Raw genomic sequence first — 18,752 nt, 5'->3', positions numbered from 1 at the left:
TAAGACTACAATGAAATACTGCAAAAATCCAAACATATGACCTGTTTTGGTCCCATTTAATCCTAAATAAAGAAGAACAGAAGGTAGATGAGTTGAAATGATGATCTTTTTCATCTTGTCTCCATGGGGAGGATGCAAACACAAATATGCTTATGGAGTTCATTAGAATAACTTCAGTAGCATGAAAATCACTTCTGTTTAAACACAAATCCTCAGGTGTTTGGTTGTGCTTTGGTTAATAATGAGTTAAATATCGATGCTAGAGACATTTAAATCTGTTGGAAATGATATAGCCTGTACATGTGACAAATATATTTTGTCTTCTACATGCATTCTACACGAAAATTTTAGGACACATAGAACCATAGCCAAATTTGCAGAAACTGTCGAAAGTAACATATATTCACAACATTCCTTAAACATTGTATATTACCATCATACAGATAAATCATTTTAAGTTGAAAGGGATAACCTACTTATGTCAGTCCACTGTAGCCTTTTCTTAATGCCTTTATTGAGGTTTATGAGTCTGGGCAGTGGGAGTGTATTAGCCCTCCAGAAGCAGCTCACGGTATGTGTGGAGGGGTAAGGCTCTCTTTCCTGGTTCAGTCTTATTTTGTGGTTCGGTCACAGAGTTATGAACTAAACATGGCAAAAGACCCTGCATGAGCATTCGGTCTAACAAGAGCTGATGGATGTGTCCTGTAAACACCGAGTAATTCAAGTAATATGTGTGCTAGTTACAGATCTGATGAAATCAGTGTTCACTACACTGAGCCACAGTTGCAATAGTGATGAAAAAAAAATCAAGAGGAAACAAAAAACCTCTTTGCCAGCATCATAAAATGTCAATAAGAAAATATTGTTAAGGGAAATGCAGAAATGTTGTTAGCGAGTTTGCCTTGATATTCTTCAGTGGAGCAGTGTTGGTCATTAACTTGCTGTCTGAAATGTTGAGGTCAGTCTGTGCAATGGGAAACTCCCTATGGTGAGGTCAGTTCTGCTCAAGGCCCTTTGAACAGAACAAAGCAGGCAAGGGTCTATGCCTTGGAGTGAACAACAGAGAACACCGACCTGTAAACAGATGTAGACTGTATCCATAACTTTTATTCTTAATGAATGAACTGTCTTTTGCAAAATGAACTGTTATCCCTGAATAAAAGAAGTCTGGAACATTTGCTCTTTTTTTATCTTTATTCGTTAAGATCTTTTGAAATAGCACTGTCGGAAATGGTGGTGTATGTAGCAAGGAATGCATGGAGCTGACAGATATGCTGGAAAAGCTCACAACATACTGTGTCTGAGTGTGTAGGACAGAGAGAAGTGAGAAGGTATCTAAAGAAATGGGGGGGGGGGGGGGGGGGGTTATGGTTGGGAAGAGAGATCAAGAGAGATTAGACCTCAGAGAGGAAAGCCAAACAGATTCAGCCTGCCATGATGTGAAGTCACTGTCTGATTGTTGTGTTTGAATGCAACATTAGATTCCTAAGGCCAGGCCGAGCCCTTTGAAGGTCTGAAGCGTTCGGGGTGTGTGGAGTTTGAGACGGCACTGCCTCGTGGCCCGTTTCCCCCAGAGGTCAGAGTGAGCGTAGCACACAGGGCTTACCCCTCTGATGTACTCGTTTACCCAGGTGCTGACCTCAGGCTGTCGCGGGGGGAAATAGACCGAGAAGGTAAACGTGAGAGGTGGGGTCCGGCTCGGATCGTGCTGCTGGAAGAACGGGTTCTCCTCGTGTCGAGCGGTTCTCCTCGTGTCGAGCTCTACGTTGTCGAGTTCTTTCGAGCATGAAAAACGTCCTACCTATACCAAGACGTTACAGCGGTGAACACAGCGTGCGTCTGACTCCGTCTGGCATCTAAATGTCTGAGGAAAGCGATGAGCTGTTAACAGTTACTGCTGTTCAGTCAAACATTTGAAGTGTACCATAAACACTGGCTTTCACACTGTTCCCTTTCCACTAAGGTGGCCAGTGAGGAAGAACCATTTAGGCCTTCATTTTCCCCTTTCCGTTTAAAGCTCACTTTAGGTTAGTGTTAGATGAGTGCGGTTTGGGGAAAAACCTGACTGGTCCGTGGTGATTACTGCTGATTGTAATCTCCCCACACAAAACAGTACAGTAGCTTCAAGTAGCGTAGTCAGCCGTTGCCTATTAGTGTAAACATCTTAATTTTGATAGCTGCTGCCATGATAAGATACTGAACAAAATAATTACAGGATGATATGCTCTAGTGAGCTTGAAAAAACAAAAGTAGTTGTCTTAGCTTATGGTGTCGGTGCTTGATGGGAGGATAAGGCTCCATCCCAGAAGAATGTGCATGTGACACTAGTGCTGCCTGCTTTGTCACTGGTGTCTAGTCCAGTGCCAAAGTCACGTCTATAACTGCTTAGACACTGGAGTCCTTACAAAGGAACACACTTCCTAAATGGAACATAACGTTCAACCACTGTGGCTCACAGACAAATGCACATTTTTTGGGTCGAATGTAAAACATATTGCACTGACTCGAGTTCTTTCAAATCTCTTATTTGAAATGTTTCACTCAGGTCAGCTTAAGCAGGAACGAAATGTCCCTAGAATTTAAATTATAGCAGTCAACCCCTAAAATTAACAAAAACAGCAAGGAATGTTGGAGCAATAACTCAAAGGCTAAGGTCTGTATAATCGTCGAGTCTCTCAACATGTGGTCTGTTGCTTAATTCTGAATTAGGATGTTGCAGGGAGATGTTGGTTATGTGTTAGATTTGCTGTGAGCATGCCAAGACCTTCAAAAGAACTCATCACTACACATGTCTGATGACAAATTTCATTGCCACAGTGCATATTTAGGAGTCTTGTGTACGCTGGATGTTCAAGAGGAGACACAACAAAACCTGTGTCAGTAATTGTGGTTAAACAGCCATAGCCAAATATAATATGGCAGGATTTTGGGGGAAAGTGAATTTCGAAGAGTTTCCAAGAGCAGGCAAACCATAATAAATGGTGGGTTTGAATGTGGCCAGACACTGAAGAAAAGGTCAGGTAGACTGTGCTAATCTCAGTGTCTGCAAACTTGTGCTTAGTATCTATGAGCTCAAGTTAGGAAGACTCCATTAGGGATGATGGACAGATGTTGAGATACTTGAGTTTGATGGGAGCTTTCTCAGGCGGTGGTCACAGTATACCACCAGGTTAGCAGAGAGTTGGTGCTACGTTTGGGGGGTGACCAGCATTTTGGCTTTAGTGGGTTTCACGTTGCTTTAATTGCAGCTTCACCCTTAAGAAAAGACTTAAACAATGAGGTGGTGCTCCACTCGTTCGTAAAGCAGAAGATTGACGTGCATCACCGTGAACGTACATTCTTCTAGTAAGAATAAAATATAGCCACTTCATGCATAATAGCTGTCACAATGGGTTTTGCCTCAAATCAGCATTTACATTAAACGACACATACCAGCGCGGCTTGGACAGTGGTGGTCCTCACAGACCTGTGCTTCTCAGTTCAAAAACTGGAATTCCTTCACGTTTTTTTGCACTCGCCCACCGTAACGTGGCCAATCTAAATACAGTATTTCAGTATCTGTAAGATTTTCCACCCAGTCATGATGCTCCTGACTGAATTACTGCTGCTTGTGTCACATGAGCTGGACAGAAATGTCTCCATTAATGAGGAGGCTGATACTTGTTCAGGACGGCATGCCCATAGACAAGCAGCCAACCCTGGCACTGAGACCAGGAATGTAGGCCCAGAGGTAACAACAGCCATGGTCTCCATGGTCACCTCTGCAGTGTTAGTTTTGGGGACTAGGCATTCATTATCCCTGCTATTAGAATATAGACTTGAATATTTTGGCTCCTTGGTTAACTGGTAAGTGAGAACAACCTTTAATTTAGTGTTTTCATATGCATTTTAGCAATGGCCATTCTTCAAATCAGAGTTCTGTAATATTCTACTTTAGATGTTTACATGAGAGGGAACATTTGTTTCTATTCACATTCTGCGAACGGAGGGTGATTTTTCAACAAATAGGTTCAGAAACCTACCAGAAACACTTTCAGAAGACCAAAAATGTAACAGGTGCCTTTAGGAGAGAATCTGGCATGAAACGTTGCCAAAGAGAGCCCTTCTTCATCAGAACAGACCTCCTGTTGTGTGGTGGTGCAGTAAAGAGGCTGGAAGCTTGTCAGATGTCGTGAGGTCCAGGACTGACCTTTCCCTACAGGTGTGGTGTTCTTAGTAAACGGTATGTTTCTGTGAGCCTACACAAGCTCAGGAACCTGAAAACCTGGCCTGGCCTTATCTACATGGTCTTTATGAGGGGGCTCTGATGGATGCGTTGCTGTGCATTTTCGTTTGTCCAGCCAGACAACAGCACTCTCTGTCTTATCCTATTTACCATAAGTCTGCGTGCAGAAAGGTTACACTATCATCACAAAAAAGGAAAAAAAAAAACAAGTTTTGAAGTTGTGACGACAAAGCTGCACATTAATAATTTTTATAAAAATGAGCTTTGCACACGTTATCTCAAAGGTAATGCCAGCTACATTTCACACTAAGTGTAGGTGGAATGTTCTTCTGAACCTATATTCTAGATGATGAACACATTCGCTGTTAATGCTCCATTATGCTAGAGTGCGGAGCAGAATGAAAAGTCATAACGCTAACCCTCTGTCCCTGGCACAGGAATCTCTGAACTGCCAGATCAAGGACAATAGAATTTCCTAAGGACATATTGGTTCTTTTCTGATTATTATTGGTCCTTAATATCATGCGGGGTTTGTTTGTACACAAGTGAGAAAAACAGTGGAGGAGAGATCAGGCCATACGAGACCTTTATGATATATGTTACTGTTTTAGAAACTCAGGGATAAAACTCACATGGACACAAGAACACTGGACACATGGGTGATGAGGGACAGCTCACGACTGCACAGTGTTCACTCACCGGAAACAGGAAACAGCAACCATGGATTTTTAACAACTTTTATCATGTGAAAAGCCCAAGCAGTGTGTGGTTTGATTCTAGCAATGGTTTGTTTCTGGTGCCATTGTAGACATAAATTGAACAACCTTTGAATCTCAGAAGCATTACTTTTTAATGGTTGTTTTCTACTGAAATATAACTTTTAACACTTATTTGCAAACGACAAAATGTCTGAAAAATGTTACTTATGATTTTGAGTTTGTTAGTTACAAAAGGCAAACCTGTTTTTGCCACAGTGATGATTCCCCCCTTTTACAGAAATAATTAGACAATTATAGTCAATATTAAGAGTCTACAATAGGAAGACAGGAATGCATAATCTACTCATTTCTAACCAGAAATGGGTTTATCTGATCATACATCACATTGCACACAATACAAAAGTATTAAGTAAACTTTGAACATGATTCTATTCAGTCTATGTAGTACTTTAACACCATGCAAAGAATCTCATTAAAAACGAAAGTCTAGAATTCTCATGACATGACATTTGTCTTTTCAGTGTTGTTATTTACATTTTAATTACTTAAATAGTAATATTATTTTAATTATTATAATTTTATGGAATTACTTTAACATAAACAAGCTTCATAAATAAACATGAACTGACCAGTCTGTGCCCAATGGGAATGATGACTTGAGAATACTCTATAGTATAGTATAGTATAGTATAGTATAGTATAGAGTCTATACAAACACATGGCAAAACATGTAATTTTGTACTTGTGTGAGAGGAGCACCGTTCTCAATGGAAAACATCAGCTAGGCATAATCCACCAAATACCCGGCGTCACCATAGCGGTCATGCCGCAGCTGAGGGTCGTCTGCAGAAGGCCAGCCTGGGCAACCAGGGCCAATTTAAAATGGACTGCACCTCATTCATGGTAGCGTCTTTGAAGACAGACAACCCTGCTAGAGGAAGAGACAGCAGTGAAAATGAAACTGAAAAGTTTAAAGCTATAAGGAAACCACTTCCTAGTGGTGCCTTGGTTTGTTATAAAAATACAGAGGGCGCTCAGAGTCCATAACCCGCCTCCCCCAACCCATAGTACTCCCTATGTGTCAGTATGTGATGGATTATTCCACTATGTTGCTTTTAGCTTATACCAATTAGCACTCTGTTTCTTTTTGTGAATGTATTATATAACTTAGTTATTTGTTTGGTTATTTGTTCTGCTTACTGTAAGATAAAAAAGTTATCGTTTTCCAAAGTATTGTCTTAAATATATCCTACACAAATCTACACACACAGTATAAAAAAGAATCATCCCTGCTTTCAAAGATTCTCATACCACGTGGATTAACCTGTGCCCGCAAACACACTGCGGTCACACTCTTACTACATACACGGACACACAGGACCTCTGGCTTACGGCAAGAGCATTTCTTATCTGGAATACAACACAGTTCCCATTTTCACATTAGTCTACTACTTGTCTACAGGAGAACAGAGCACACCTCATGCATCTATAGTGCAACTCGTACAATTTGCAGCCGGCTGGCTGTCAGGACCTGCGTTTGATCAGCACCAGGCCAGGTATCCCCACAGCGATGAAACATGAAGGCAGGCAGAGGAGCCGGGGGCCCAGCAGATCACCAAAGATCTGGTGGCCACCGCTGGCTTGCCAGGGAGTCTTTGGGGAAAAGAAAGGACAAGCAACCATGGGGAGGGGGGAGGGAAGCCAGGTGAGAAACTGAAAGTCAAAAAGAAAAGAACAACAGAAACTAATGAAGTTTAGATAGGAAGCAATGCACCAACATAATACACCAACTGAGGCAAAAAGTGACGAATGTTGTTTTCCATGCATATCTGTCACAACGGGGTGTTACGTGTGTAAGATGTTCAGTCTGCTACATGAACTATGGATTACAGTACTCGTAGCACTAAGTGCACATATGGTGAATTTGTGACTAGAACTGGCCCAGCTGGTGTTAGAAAACGCACCTTTGTATTTATGGCGCCCCTGGTGGACAGTACACATATAGAGCAACACTCTTTTTGTAAATAATAAAAATAATAATAATAATAAGAGGAATATTTATATAGGACAATGGAGAATATGAAAAAGAAAGTGAAAAGCATTTCCAAGAGACTGAGAGAAAAGAGGTCTGACACAAAAATCTATTACATGTCCATTTGCTTTGAGACTGATCGGATTTTCCTTCAAATCTGAGTAAACAACTGCTATTCATACTACAGGCCACTGACCACACACTGCTTGTTACCATTAAAACTCTGTTGTGGCTGTACTGCTTAGTGACACTATGTCAATTAAGATCAAAAGGCCTGGATCCATGGCCAGGACAAAAGCAACCAGGTTGGAAACACACCTGGAAATACCATAACGCACAACACCTCCACACCTGCTGTATGACCCCCATGAAACAGCTGCTGACTGAATCTTAATCAGTCTAAATGTGCCTTGTGTCTGTTTCTCTCCACTTCTTGTTTATAACATAAATGACAGCTGCCAATTCATGGACAAAACGGGCCCACACAAGGACTGAATGGTGCCAGCGTGTCCAATGAGCAGGGACACTGGTGAAGCTCAGTCCAGCACGGTTGGCTGCCCACACCACGGGGCGGTGAAGCCACCTGTATGGAGGAACGAACACCTCCAGCTCTGCACATGGCCAGGAGAGGCAGTGACCTGCAGCTGTACTTCTTAAAGAAGACCAGGCAGAGGAACGAGGAGCCTGCAAGGGCCCGGCTGCCAAACTGCCCCAAAACGGGCAGAATGGATCTACGGTGTAGCTTTAGGGAGATGTGCGGATAGCAAATGTAGATTATTCCTCTCTATAGCAGCCACTGCGGGACATGGTGAGTGTAAATCAAGAGATCATGTCTGTTGTTAATGGAAGTACAGAAGAGCGGATAGTATGGAGGGAAAACATTAAAGAAGGTGTGTATATAGCACGAGTTCATGCTTTTTGGTTAGCACGGCAAATAGAAAGAAAGGGAGAGTGAGAAAGAGAAAGAGACAGGGACAGAAAGAGAGAGAGACAGAGAGAGAGAGGGTGAGACAGGAAGTGGCATTTGTTTCCTCGGTTCAGAATCTGGTGCTCTCATGTTTCAACATGCGGATCTTGGGGAGGGCCCCCCCGGCCCGGTACCCGTACCCCTGGTGCTGCTCCTCCAGTCACCGAGCACTGGTGCTGGACGCCGAGCTGCCCGTGGAGCTGGAGCCACTGGAGCTGCGGTCCTCAAAGATGGAGATCTCGATCTGAACCACCACCGTCAAGGGTCTTGAACAAGTCACTTACACATTTATGTATTAGGAAACGCTAACATGGGGGTTTCTGTTTGTAAATTCATTGTCCTTGCATTCTTTTTCACACTAGGTCATTCATCTGAAATGTATCATGATAATCCTTGAAGTAAATGCATTTTTTTAAATGATTTAATAAAACAATCAAATACTTATTGGCCTCTATGCTTCAGCATGAACATCTCCACCCATCTTCTCCCAGCTCTGTGAAGGTCTTCACCCATCTTCTCCCTGCTCTGTGAAGGTCTCCACCCATCTCCTCCCTGCTCTGTGAAGGTCTCCACCCATCTCCTCCCTGCTCTGTGAAGGTCTCCACCCATCTCCTCCCAGCTCTGTGAAGGTCTCCACCCATCTCCTCCCTGCTCTGTGAAGGTCTCCACCCATCTCCTCCCTGCTCTGTGAAGGTCTCCACCCATCTTCTCCCTGCTCTGTGAAGGTCTCCACCCATCTCCTCCCAGCTCTGTGAAGATCTCCACCCATCTCCTCCCTGCTCTGTGAAGATCTCCACCCATCTCCTCCCTGCTCTGTGAAGATCTCCACCCATCTCCTCCCTGCTCTGTGAAGATCTCCACCCATCTCCTCCCTGCTCTGTGAAGGTCTTCACCCATCTCCTCCCTGCTCTGTGAAAGTCTCCACCCATCTCCTCCCTGCTCTGTGAAGATCTCCACCCATCTCCTCCCTGCTCTGTGAAGATCTCCACCCATCTCCCCCCTGCTCTGTGAAGATCTCCACCCATCTCCCCCCTGCTCTGTGAAGATCTCCACCCATCTCCTCCCTGCTCTGTGAAGGTCTCCACCCATCTCCTCCCTGCTCTGTGAAGATCTCCACCCATCTCCCCCCTGCTCTGTGAAGATCTCCACCCATCTCCTCCCTGCTCTGTGAAGGTCTCCACCCATCTCCTCCCTGCTCTGTGAAGATCTCCACCCATCTCCCCCCTGCTCTGTGAAGATCTCCACCCATCTCCTCCTTGCTCTGTAAAGATCTCCACCCATCTCCTCCCTGCTCTCCACGACTCCTCCACTCCATGCTTGGAACATTAGGTTGCAGAGCACAGCACAGACAAGTCACCCAGAGGTCCACGCCAAGTTCTATCCCCATTCTGCAGTACTACATTCACTCCTCATGCCACAAGTGATTCATCTGAGGTGTGATCCACATTTAAAAACAGTCCAAAAAAAAAAACAGGACCAATTTGGTGCAGGTAAGATTCACTCTTTGGTACAATGACTTGACATTAATGTGTCTGCTGAGACTCTCGGAGAGTCGTGACAGTAAAGGGAAGTTTTATCCTGGAACAGCTGCTCCTGGTAGCACAGCTCACGGCACACGTGAGGAGCACCATGGGTCTCTGCCGTCCCACAGCAGCGAGCTTGATGGTCCCACAGAGAGATTGTCATTTCCCAACAGAAATGGGAATTCTAGAAATTATATCACACAATTTATGTGATGCCAAATAACATTTCACTGAAAGGTCATTAAAGCTTTCTGATTAGAGCGTTACACCTGGAGAATGTGAGCAAAAGGTTGGGTTTATGAGTTTATGAGTTCACTAAAGGATGAAGGTATACCCTCAAAGCATATGGATGTAATACGAACTGGAGATTTTATAAAAATCTGGAGCATCTCTGTTATGAAGAAATGTCAGAAGATCATAATTTCACTATCAGGCTGGCCAGGTTGAGGAATCGTGCCCCCCGGAGCCTTAGACGTCATAGGCTTAAAATACCTCCATAAGTCCTGCAGAGAACTTGTCTTGCATCAGTTAAAGGAATGTTTGAAATAAAGAAACAAGCCAAAATTCACCTACTACTTCCTTCCATATGCTGTCTTAAGCTTCACGCAGGTTGTTATTTCACAGCCAGAGAATCACTAAAATTTTGTGGCAATTGTTTACACTAACAAATGTGCTAGTGTTGCTATATTCAATATTCAAAGACCCCAACTGCATAAAAGTTACTGACATCTCACTATTGCAACATAGCTGTCTATGTTGGTATAATAACCGGATTAAATGCATGATCTACAAAGGATACAACCCTCATGCCTCTCTCAACAGGATCAGTGACGAGTAGACCCCGGGGTGCATAGATCTTCTCATTCTGCTCCTGAATATACATGGAAATCTTTCTCAGGACCTGTAGACAGTAAGAAACAAGAACGAGAGAAGACAGACTCAAACTTCATGGTGAGACTCTAGTCACTCTTGAAAGTGTGTGTCACCAAAATGAAGACACAGCTTCTGGGCATGTGCATTTTTACCAGTATTACATGCTTTCCAAGGAGTTCTGGAGTAAGGAAAAAAGAAACCTGACCATGACACATACTGACTACCCACAATTTTTTCTCTCCAACCAATAAACTAAATCCAGGATAATTCCACCATGAAGTAAGTTGTTATTTTAACTTTTATAAACAAAGGACAACAAATGATGGTTTATTCCTCTGCCTGCAGGGACTGCATGTGTCTTTTTGAAAGTAAATTAGGTCATCCATAACACCTGATAAGAGGAATGTTTTTATTTAGTTTGATCTAGCATATCAATTCTGGTTTTGCAAGAAAGCATCCCACCGATAGCTTACCTGTGGATTCTTAGTTCCAGTGGAGTGAAACTGGGTGATACTTTTCTGTTTGCTTTTTCACTCTACATAATCAGCTCTGAAAAGCCTTTGTGAGTTGAGCAAAGCCAAACACTTTGATTCACTTTTAGTTCAATGGCCATGAACAAACCTCACAGTGATTTCTGGCACAATAGTTGGTTCAACGTGCATGTTCAGGTAGGATTGTCTGCGTTACGTGTTCTTCTAATGCTCTGTCATGTTTTCTACAGTGTCACAAAGATCACACCACAGTTCCTCTGACCTTAAGGTTGACGTTTCTAAAGGCCCCTTTCGAAAAAATGGTCTTGGTATGGAAGAGTGATATCAAAAACCTTTATTGACCCCACCCTGTATGATACTGATTTTCTGTGAATGCTCAATTCTTATAATTTTCTCATAATATTCTTATAAATTACAGTCCTAAAGCATATTAACGAATTCTCACATTTTTTTTACAGGCATTTCAAATTATGGATCTTGGGACTCATCAAACAAAGTATTTAATGTACCATTACGAAAGGTCAGTATGTTCTGGGACTTACGGACGTTGGATTCAGAGAGTGCAACCACACTTTCTCTTACTTAGCTGCCCTGGCATGTGTGCAACCACTTGTCTGTGATGAGAAAGATGCTTATCTGGGCAGCCTCAGGCAGATGTGCACGCAGCCGTGGCCATGCATGTGTGGCCTTCTGTCAGCTGCAGCAGCAAACAAACAATCTTCATGGGTGGGGGCGATTCAACATGGGTGGGGGCGATTCATCATAGCTCATTTCTGATGCGGGTTCATTACCCAGTAAATAATGCTCTGCCAAAATTGATGGGATCTGAGTGCTGTGAAAATCTGATGAAACATATAAGCAACCCGACTCTGAAAGGCTTCAGCATGCGACTCGAGAGAAGGAGACACGAAGGAACCATGTATTTAGTTCATGCCCGTTCCTTCAGAGCAAGCGTGCAAACAAAGCACTGTACGGGTTAATTAGGTGCCCTTTGGAAAAGATCCATGTAAAAAAAAAAAAGACGAGGCTAAGATTCAGATATGCGTACTGGCCAACAGGTGAAAGCACTTCAGAAACTGAGTTACAAAGCAAATTTATACTGAAATGGAGGCATTGTTAAGCATGGCAGATCCATGCAAATCAGACCTTATCAGAACTCCTTTTGACTTGCGTACACAAGCAATTTCCATCTGTTGCTCTGAATACATGTGTGGTCACATTTCAACCAGGTGGCATGTCAAAACTGAGTTCAGACTTTACAAACGCTTTGAAGACCGTAGATGACTCAGCCAGTATGTTGTACACCTCTTATCATCAAAGCAGGCTATGTGTATGGATTTCTTCTGCCTAAGTGATTATGTGATAGCTGATGACTGTAGTGTAAGTAGGTTAAAGGAAGTGCATCTCAATACCTTTTCATAGCGCGTCTCCATGCAGAGGAAAATGATATAAGCAGAGGCACAGGCCAGACAGCCCTCCAGGTAGGACTGACCACTGATCTTCTCAGCCTCTGCGTAGTAGTTATTCAGCGTCTTGACGGTATCCTCAAACAGTGTCCGTTCGATCTGTCAGCAGCCATGTGTAACAACACAAGCGTTTTAGTGAACAGCACGAGATACAAAATACAAGCTGTTAAACCTCAATGGCTACAAACCATCTCGCTCTGCTCCCCAAAAATACCAGTGTTCCCAATTTGGAAACTCTTGCACTGTAGGATTCAAAAAGCTCAAAGCCTCAAACATTGAACTGCTGCCAACGTTGATCTTCTCCCGTACGTGTGACAAGACATTGATTATTTAAGCCCATTTTGGAAAGCCACTGTGGATCTTCATCAGTCAAAATCATATTCACATCAACTAAAAATAATGCGTCTTCCATAAACAATCTCTAAACACTGCTTGAGTGCTACGCTGTCTGTGGTAGGAACGTCTGTCCTCACTAACACTTATAAATAGTTCAGAAATTTCACCCCAGAAAGAGACATATCTGATGGCCACCTGTTCTTTGTAAATGCATTTACCTCTTCCACAAACATTTACCTCTTCTAAGGTTCATTTTATTTACTGTTTACTCATTTATAATGAGGCAATGTATTTTCTTAATGGCTGCAAGATTTTGCTCCTTGAAATCCTTGTCAAAGATTGTAATTTGATACATCATCCACTCAGCACGCACCTGTTGGTGAGTCTTGTCTGTCTCTGTCTCTCTCTACACAAAAAGCACAGATCATTCCAGATCATTCCAGTCTGGATTGTCAGGCAGTAACAGGCAGTGTTCAGTTAAAGCACTTATGAAGGCTTTGGTTGTCCACACCAAGTAACTCACCCTGTTCTCCAGCTCTGCTGGAAACTTGGTCTGGAACTTGCAGACGGTGCCGTCCCTGTAGTCCCTCTGAATGAACACCTTGGTGGCCAGTGTGGCAGAATGCCTGAGGTCCTGAAGGTTATGAAACTGCAACACAACAAGATTAGGCTGTTAACACAAATAAATTGTGTGTCTACGAAGCCCCACACACAGACAGACGCACACAAACACACAGTCAAGCTACATGATTGACTCCTTATTAGCAGTGGTTGTGCATCCGCTCTGCAAAGTCTAATAAATAAATTTGCACTTCATATAATGGATGACTCATGAATGACATTTTTACAGTTTTAATGCATAATGTGACCCTGGCCATCTGTGGTTTTTCTGAACACATATAATTGCAAAGAAAATGACAGACTCCTCTCCATATATTCTTGGGTATTGTATGATATATGATATATGTATACACAGTATATTCACATATATACCTGAAACCTGGTCAAATCATTGAAAATAGTGGAAGGTAAAAAAAATAACTCACTGTGTTATTATACAACTATGGTCTGAAAATAAAAAGACATATTTAAAATATTTCCAATGAGGTGTTATTTGAGCTTGTGCCACCATTTACCACAGTATGTTTCTTTTACACTTTCATTCTAATAGACAGCACAGGAGGAGGCAGGATGGAAATCCAATACGAAGTAACTCAGTGGCTCAACCACAGTGGCTGGAGGCAGGTAATCAATTAGCTAAATTCCTTTTAAATTGCCATTACATTTGTGAATAATTATGTGATTTAGATACAAGTCCTTTCTGGACAATGGACACTGAACATCTGTTATAGTGTTACACATCAGAGCACAGGATGCTCCTGGATAAAAGGCAGTATAAATACAATTTATTTAAGCCGCTAAAAAAAGATTCAAGAAGCAAGCCAAAGAAGAGGGAGAGAGCAAGACCAGTCAAGAAGCAGAGAGACACTAAAATGGCAAACAAAGCCAAAAGGAAAAAACACCAGAGCAGTAAAGGAAGCAAGAGAAACACACTCTGTACACACTCTCTACTCACTCTCTACTCGCTCAGTACACACACTCTGTACACACACTCTGTACCTCTCTCTGTGATTTCACAAGGAGAGGCAGTGACAGATGAGGTGATGATGAGCAGGTAAATGATGGGTGATTGGATGACCGTTGTTCAAGGCTGTAACGAGGATTATGGGAAGTGTAGTGTAGCCGGCAGCATGACATACAGTGTGCAATACACTACACAGTATATATTTCAACAGACCAATTGAAGACTACTACATGAGGGATGTACACTTCTTTTTAACCTTTTTAGAAATGCTAAAGCTTTCAGTGTACAAAATTAAAATTAAACTATGAAAGCAATGTCCTTACACACTCTGTCTCAGGCCACTTGCAAATAAATGTGATGCTTAGGTTGGACTTCAATGTTTTCCAGTGAGATGAGCTTAAAGGCTTTTCTATTTCTGCTAGGAAAGTAACCTTGACTATGGACAGTCCCACCGTATCACAGTAATGCTATGAAATGGTTTCATGGGTCTTCTGAGAACTCAAGTTCCAAAAGACTTCTAACATTAAGCACTCATTCTCACTGTTCCCCATTTTAACTCCAATCAGATGGGACGTTAAACACACTACCTATCAATTGCTCACTTTAATAATCAATGCATTAAAAGAATCCAACAGATATCCATAGAACTAAGATTTATTTTCCAAAGTCATATCCTGATTAGGAGAATTGATTCACAGCATCTGGATGTAAAATAAAGCAAAAGTCTACTGATAATGTTTTATTGGTTAATTAAGCAAGATTATTTTATATGCCAAATGTTGAATTATATAAATACCTACTACATGGAGGATTATTTTGCTATAATGAGTCACTGCTTTACAGAAAGCAGACCATGGGTGGAAGTCAAAGCACGAACCATTTGCTATTTTGACTGTTTGGATGACATAACTTTTTCTGGCACCAAAGCAAGTACAAAGAGAATGAAAGAGAGGTAAGTGAAGTCTCATTAAGGTGAACCTTAATTAGCCTGCACTGTTGCCATGACAAACATCAAAGCAAATGAAGCTTAATTAGTCCCACACTCTCCCGTGCAGAATTAATCCTTGGAGTGATCCCAGCTGAGCTCTGGAAACTGGTGTAAACTTCACATGCTATAAAAGCACACAGAAGTGTAAGGGTAAGAGCACGTGTTTCTGCAGACAACTGGTGTGCAACTAGTAGGATTACTGTAAAACATGAATCGTTTATTAAAAGAAATTCTAACCAAATAAAAGTTGGCTTGTGAGCAAAGAACTGAAGATGATGGTTGATTTGTGAGGAACCCTGTTCAGGAAAGATTAGGGTAAGATAGCACAAGCATCACACTTGTCACTTGGGGCTGTATGGACTCGGAATTACGATACAGTGGTTCATTCCTGCCCAGCTAAAACTTCAGAAGGTACAGACACTGGCTCTGAATTTTGTTTTAATGAACAGTATACGCTCAATAGAGATATATGTGTAAAAGTGGTGGGCGACAGATGAACCTCACAGTCACTCTGTGGGCTTCCTCTGTCTTTACTTGTGAATAAAAGAAATCTACTGATTTTAAGCAGATGTGGTTGACACTGCACACTTAATGCCCTCTGGATATTTTGCAGGGAGCCACAGAGATGATTTTGACCTTGTAGAGCAGTTATACAAAAAGTAAATTATTCCTGACGATGTTTCCCATGTCCATCTGGATGAGAAGAGCACCTTGTTTCACCAAGACAAACAGCCTGTTCTGGAGTTATAGTTAGCATGCTAGGCTAAGGCAACAGAGGTACAAACAGATCTCTATTATTACTGTATTGAATTCATTCTAATTTATGAAAATCAATAGAATAAATGTGATTATTGCACTGGGTACCAGTAAATGTGAATGGGACAAATCTGTGAAAAACTTTACCAAGATCATAATCCACCAAACAAAAAAAAAACCTATAAACAGAAAGAAGTTAGGTGCAATTGTGCAACAGGTGAATGAGCAGGAAAAAAACAAAACAAAACAATTATCCAGGTACGCAAAACAGGTGAAGGTCAAGATTGAAAGATATACTGGGGCGGAGTCTGAATGGCTACGGTGAAGCAGGACAGACCTCCACCCAAGATATATATGAGGTCAAGGATATCATAGCAATCTAGCATTAACCGGACTAAGAACACTTTTATACAATTTAAAAGGCCAAGGCCACGTCCTGATTTTATACAAACTACATATGAGTCTATTCTACTAATGTCAGTCTGGAAGCAGAAATGTTATATAAAAATGTTATAAAAACCTTCACCAAAATGGGATGTGATTCTGTGCTGGTTCCATCCTTTTTCCTTTTATGGATTTTGTCATCCTTCTGTAGCCTATAAATAACTTATATTGATGGGGCGTTAAATAAGAGTTCTTAACCTGTAAATATATTCATAATATGTATTGCTAATATATAAAACACAAAATATATGCACAAAACTGACATATATAACTTATTATGTTGCTTATATTGTGCTAATGTTAAAAATGCAATATAATTAATATATATATAAAATATATATATATATATATTCTTTGATGTGACAATGAGTAAAACATTTTATTTGACTTAGCTGATTCATCTCCAACTCTTAAACTCAGGGGACGTTCTGCAGATTTCAGGAGACGTACTGCAGATTTGTAAAGGCCAAGGGGTTGTACATGCTGCCAGACCATAGGACAGCACTTGGCCAGCAAGGCACAGTTAACAAATCAATTGTAGCTTATTTTAGCTGGAAGTGACTGAGCACTATTATATAGAGTGGCTGCCTCCCGCCCTGCCTCACGTCTGAGACCTTCTCTCCTCTACACTCCCTCCTCATGGCCCAGGCTGCTTCTGCTCCTCTCCGATTCGGTTGGCTCCAATTCACAGGAAATCAGCACGACAACTTTCCTGGTTTTATAATTCTGATTTTTGAAAGAGGCCCAGTGAATGAATATATTCATGATGACAATTATCCATGTTGCTGTGGACTGCAGATACACTGAGGAAACTGCTACAGTTATAATAAGTCCAGTGCAATAACAGAGCGGCCAGACCGCAAATTGCTCTTCCTTATTGGGTCTGGAATGAGGTATAACAGCATAAAAATAAACACAATATTTCAAACCAGCTTTTAACTTCAAGCAGGTCATTTTATGCACTTGTAAGTTAACAGAAGTACAAAAAACAGAATTCAGCTGTTAGTTTAATCTCATTTTACTCATTCTATTATTTGATGACCTGCTATTCAAATAGTTCTACACTCTGCTTTACAGTTTACCGTATAAAATGTATGAATATTCTGTACTAAATGTAAATTAGCATGCCTTGCTAAATTAGCATGCACAATTGTCTTGTACAATGCACAAGGTACCATATTTGTTTCAAATGACACAATAAATTCAAAATCTTTAACCTGGAATCTGCACTGCTTGTTTCAATCTATTTGAATTTCAATATATGTAATCTCTCTGGTCTATGCAGTGATTGACAGTGTAATGGCACACTGCAGACAGCTCTTTGCTTCTGGTCTTAAACAACACACTCATTTGTCATAAATGTCAACCTCACATCTGTACAGTTGACTGGGTTCTGACATTCACCCACAGATTACTGTGTGCATGTCTGTGTCTGTAATAACAGCAAGTCCTTAGCCCGGAAATCCAACAAATCAATAAGGCAAAGCATCAACACCCTTCCTGTGCCTACTGAACGAACACATGGCTCAAGAGATCACCCACGGGAAGCAGGCGTGTCCACATGCAGTGTGGTGTAGCAGTGCTGAGAAAAAACAGACACTAGTGCCCCAGGAAGATGAACTTACAGTACTGCCTGAGTAACTCAACACTGAGACATGTATCGGTCCAGTTTGAATTAGATGATTGAGGAGAAAAATTAAACTCATGCAACCAAGACTGCTGTCTACCAAGACGATGCTTTAGAAGTGCCCATGTAACGCACTGAAGGGGTCAGAGGATCCTCAAACTGACCCAAAGTGCATTACACCAAATGCTAGATTACACCGTGGACCACAGAAGACAACGACATGGGTCATACAAACGAAGCAGTGACATATGTCGTAGCAATAACGTGCTGCAGGACACATGAGGAGTGAAGGTTAGCTTGGGCGGAACATAACGTGTCAGACCATAACAGAGATCTCACAAATACACATACAAATTGTATGTACTGTATTTGTCCTGTTAAGAGTGACTTTCACAAGGTAAATGTTACCGAAGTTCATCGAGCTTGCAACAAATGTCACTTAGTAATAAAGACCACCAAAGAAAAATGTATTTTAATTAAAAAACATTGGAAATTCTAACATTTGGGGAAAAATAATATTGATTTTTTGTTTTGTTAGATATAGATAGATAGATAGATAGATAGATAGATAGATAGATAGATAGATAGATAGATAGATAGATAGATAGATAGATAGATCATGTGTAATGGTACTTACTGATGCATTTAAAGTGACATTTGGACAGAGGCATGGACACTACTTAAATGTGTAGATTATTCACAAAGAATGGTTCATTTATT

At 41.5% G+C, this 18,752-nt stretch overlaps 1 protein-coding gene across 3 annotated transcripts in view; it reads right to left on the bottom strand.

Moving 5' to 3' along the window:
* Positions 1-1,352: 1,352 nt before the first annotated feature.
* Positions 1,353-18,752, bottom strand: part of golga7bb (golgin A7 family, member Bb) — a 28,813-nt gene continuing 11,413 nt past the window's right edge. For 2 of the 3 annotated variants that reach the window (XM_076975067.1, XM_076975065.1), the window contains 4 exons: positions 13,156-13,281; positions 12,243-12,395; positions 10,266-10,367; positions 1,353-8,187 (listed from right to left, as the gene is read on the bottom strand). In XM_076975067.1, the coding sequence (XP_076831182.1) occupies positions 8,104-8,187; positions 10,266-10,367; positions 12,243-12,395; positions 13,156-13,281 (465 nt within the window). In that variant the 3' untranslated portion in view covers positions 1,353-8,103. The remainder of the gene's footprint in view (positions 8,188-10,265; positions 10,368-12,242; positions 12,396-13,155; positions 13,282-18,752) is intronic. The other variant, XM_076975066.1, reaches the window with a different exon arrangement.

This window comes from Brachyhypopomus gauderio, chromosome 15 (assembly GCF_052324685.1).
Source record: "Brachyhypopomus gauderio isolate BG-103 chromosome 15, BGAUD_0.2, whole genome shotgun sequence".
In the NCBI taxonomy this organism is placed as follows: Eukaryota; Metazoa; Chordata; class Actinopteri; order Gymnotiformes; family Hypopomidae; genus Brachyhypopomus; species Brachyhypopomus gauderio.
This window is presented reverse-complemented; position numbering and strand designations above follow the sequence as displayed.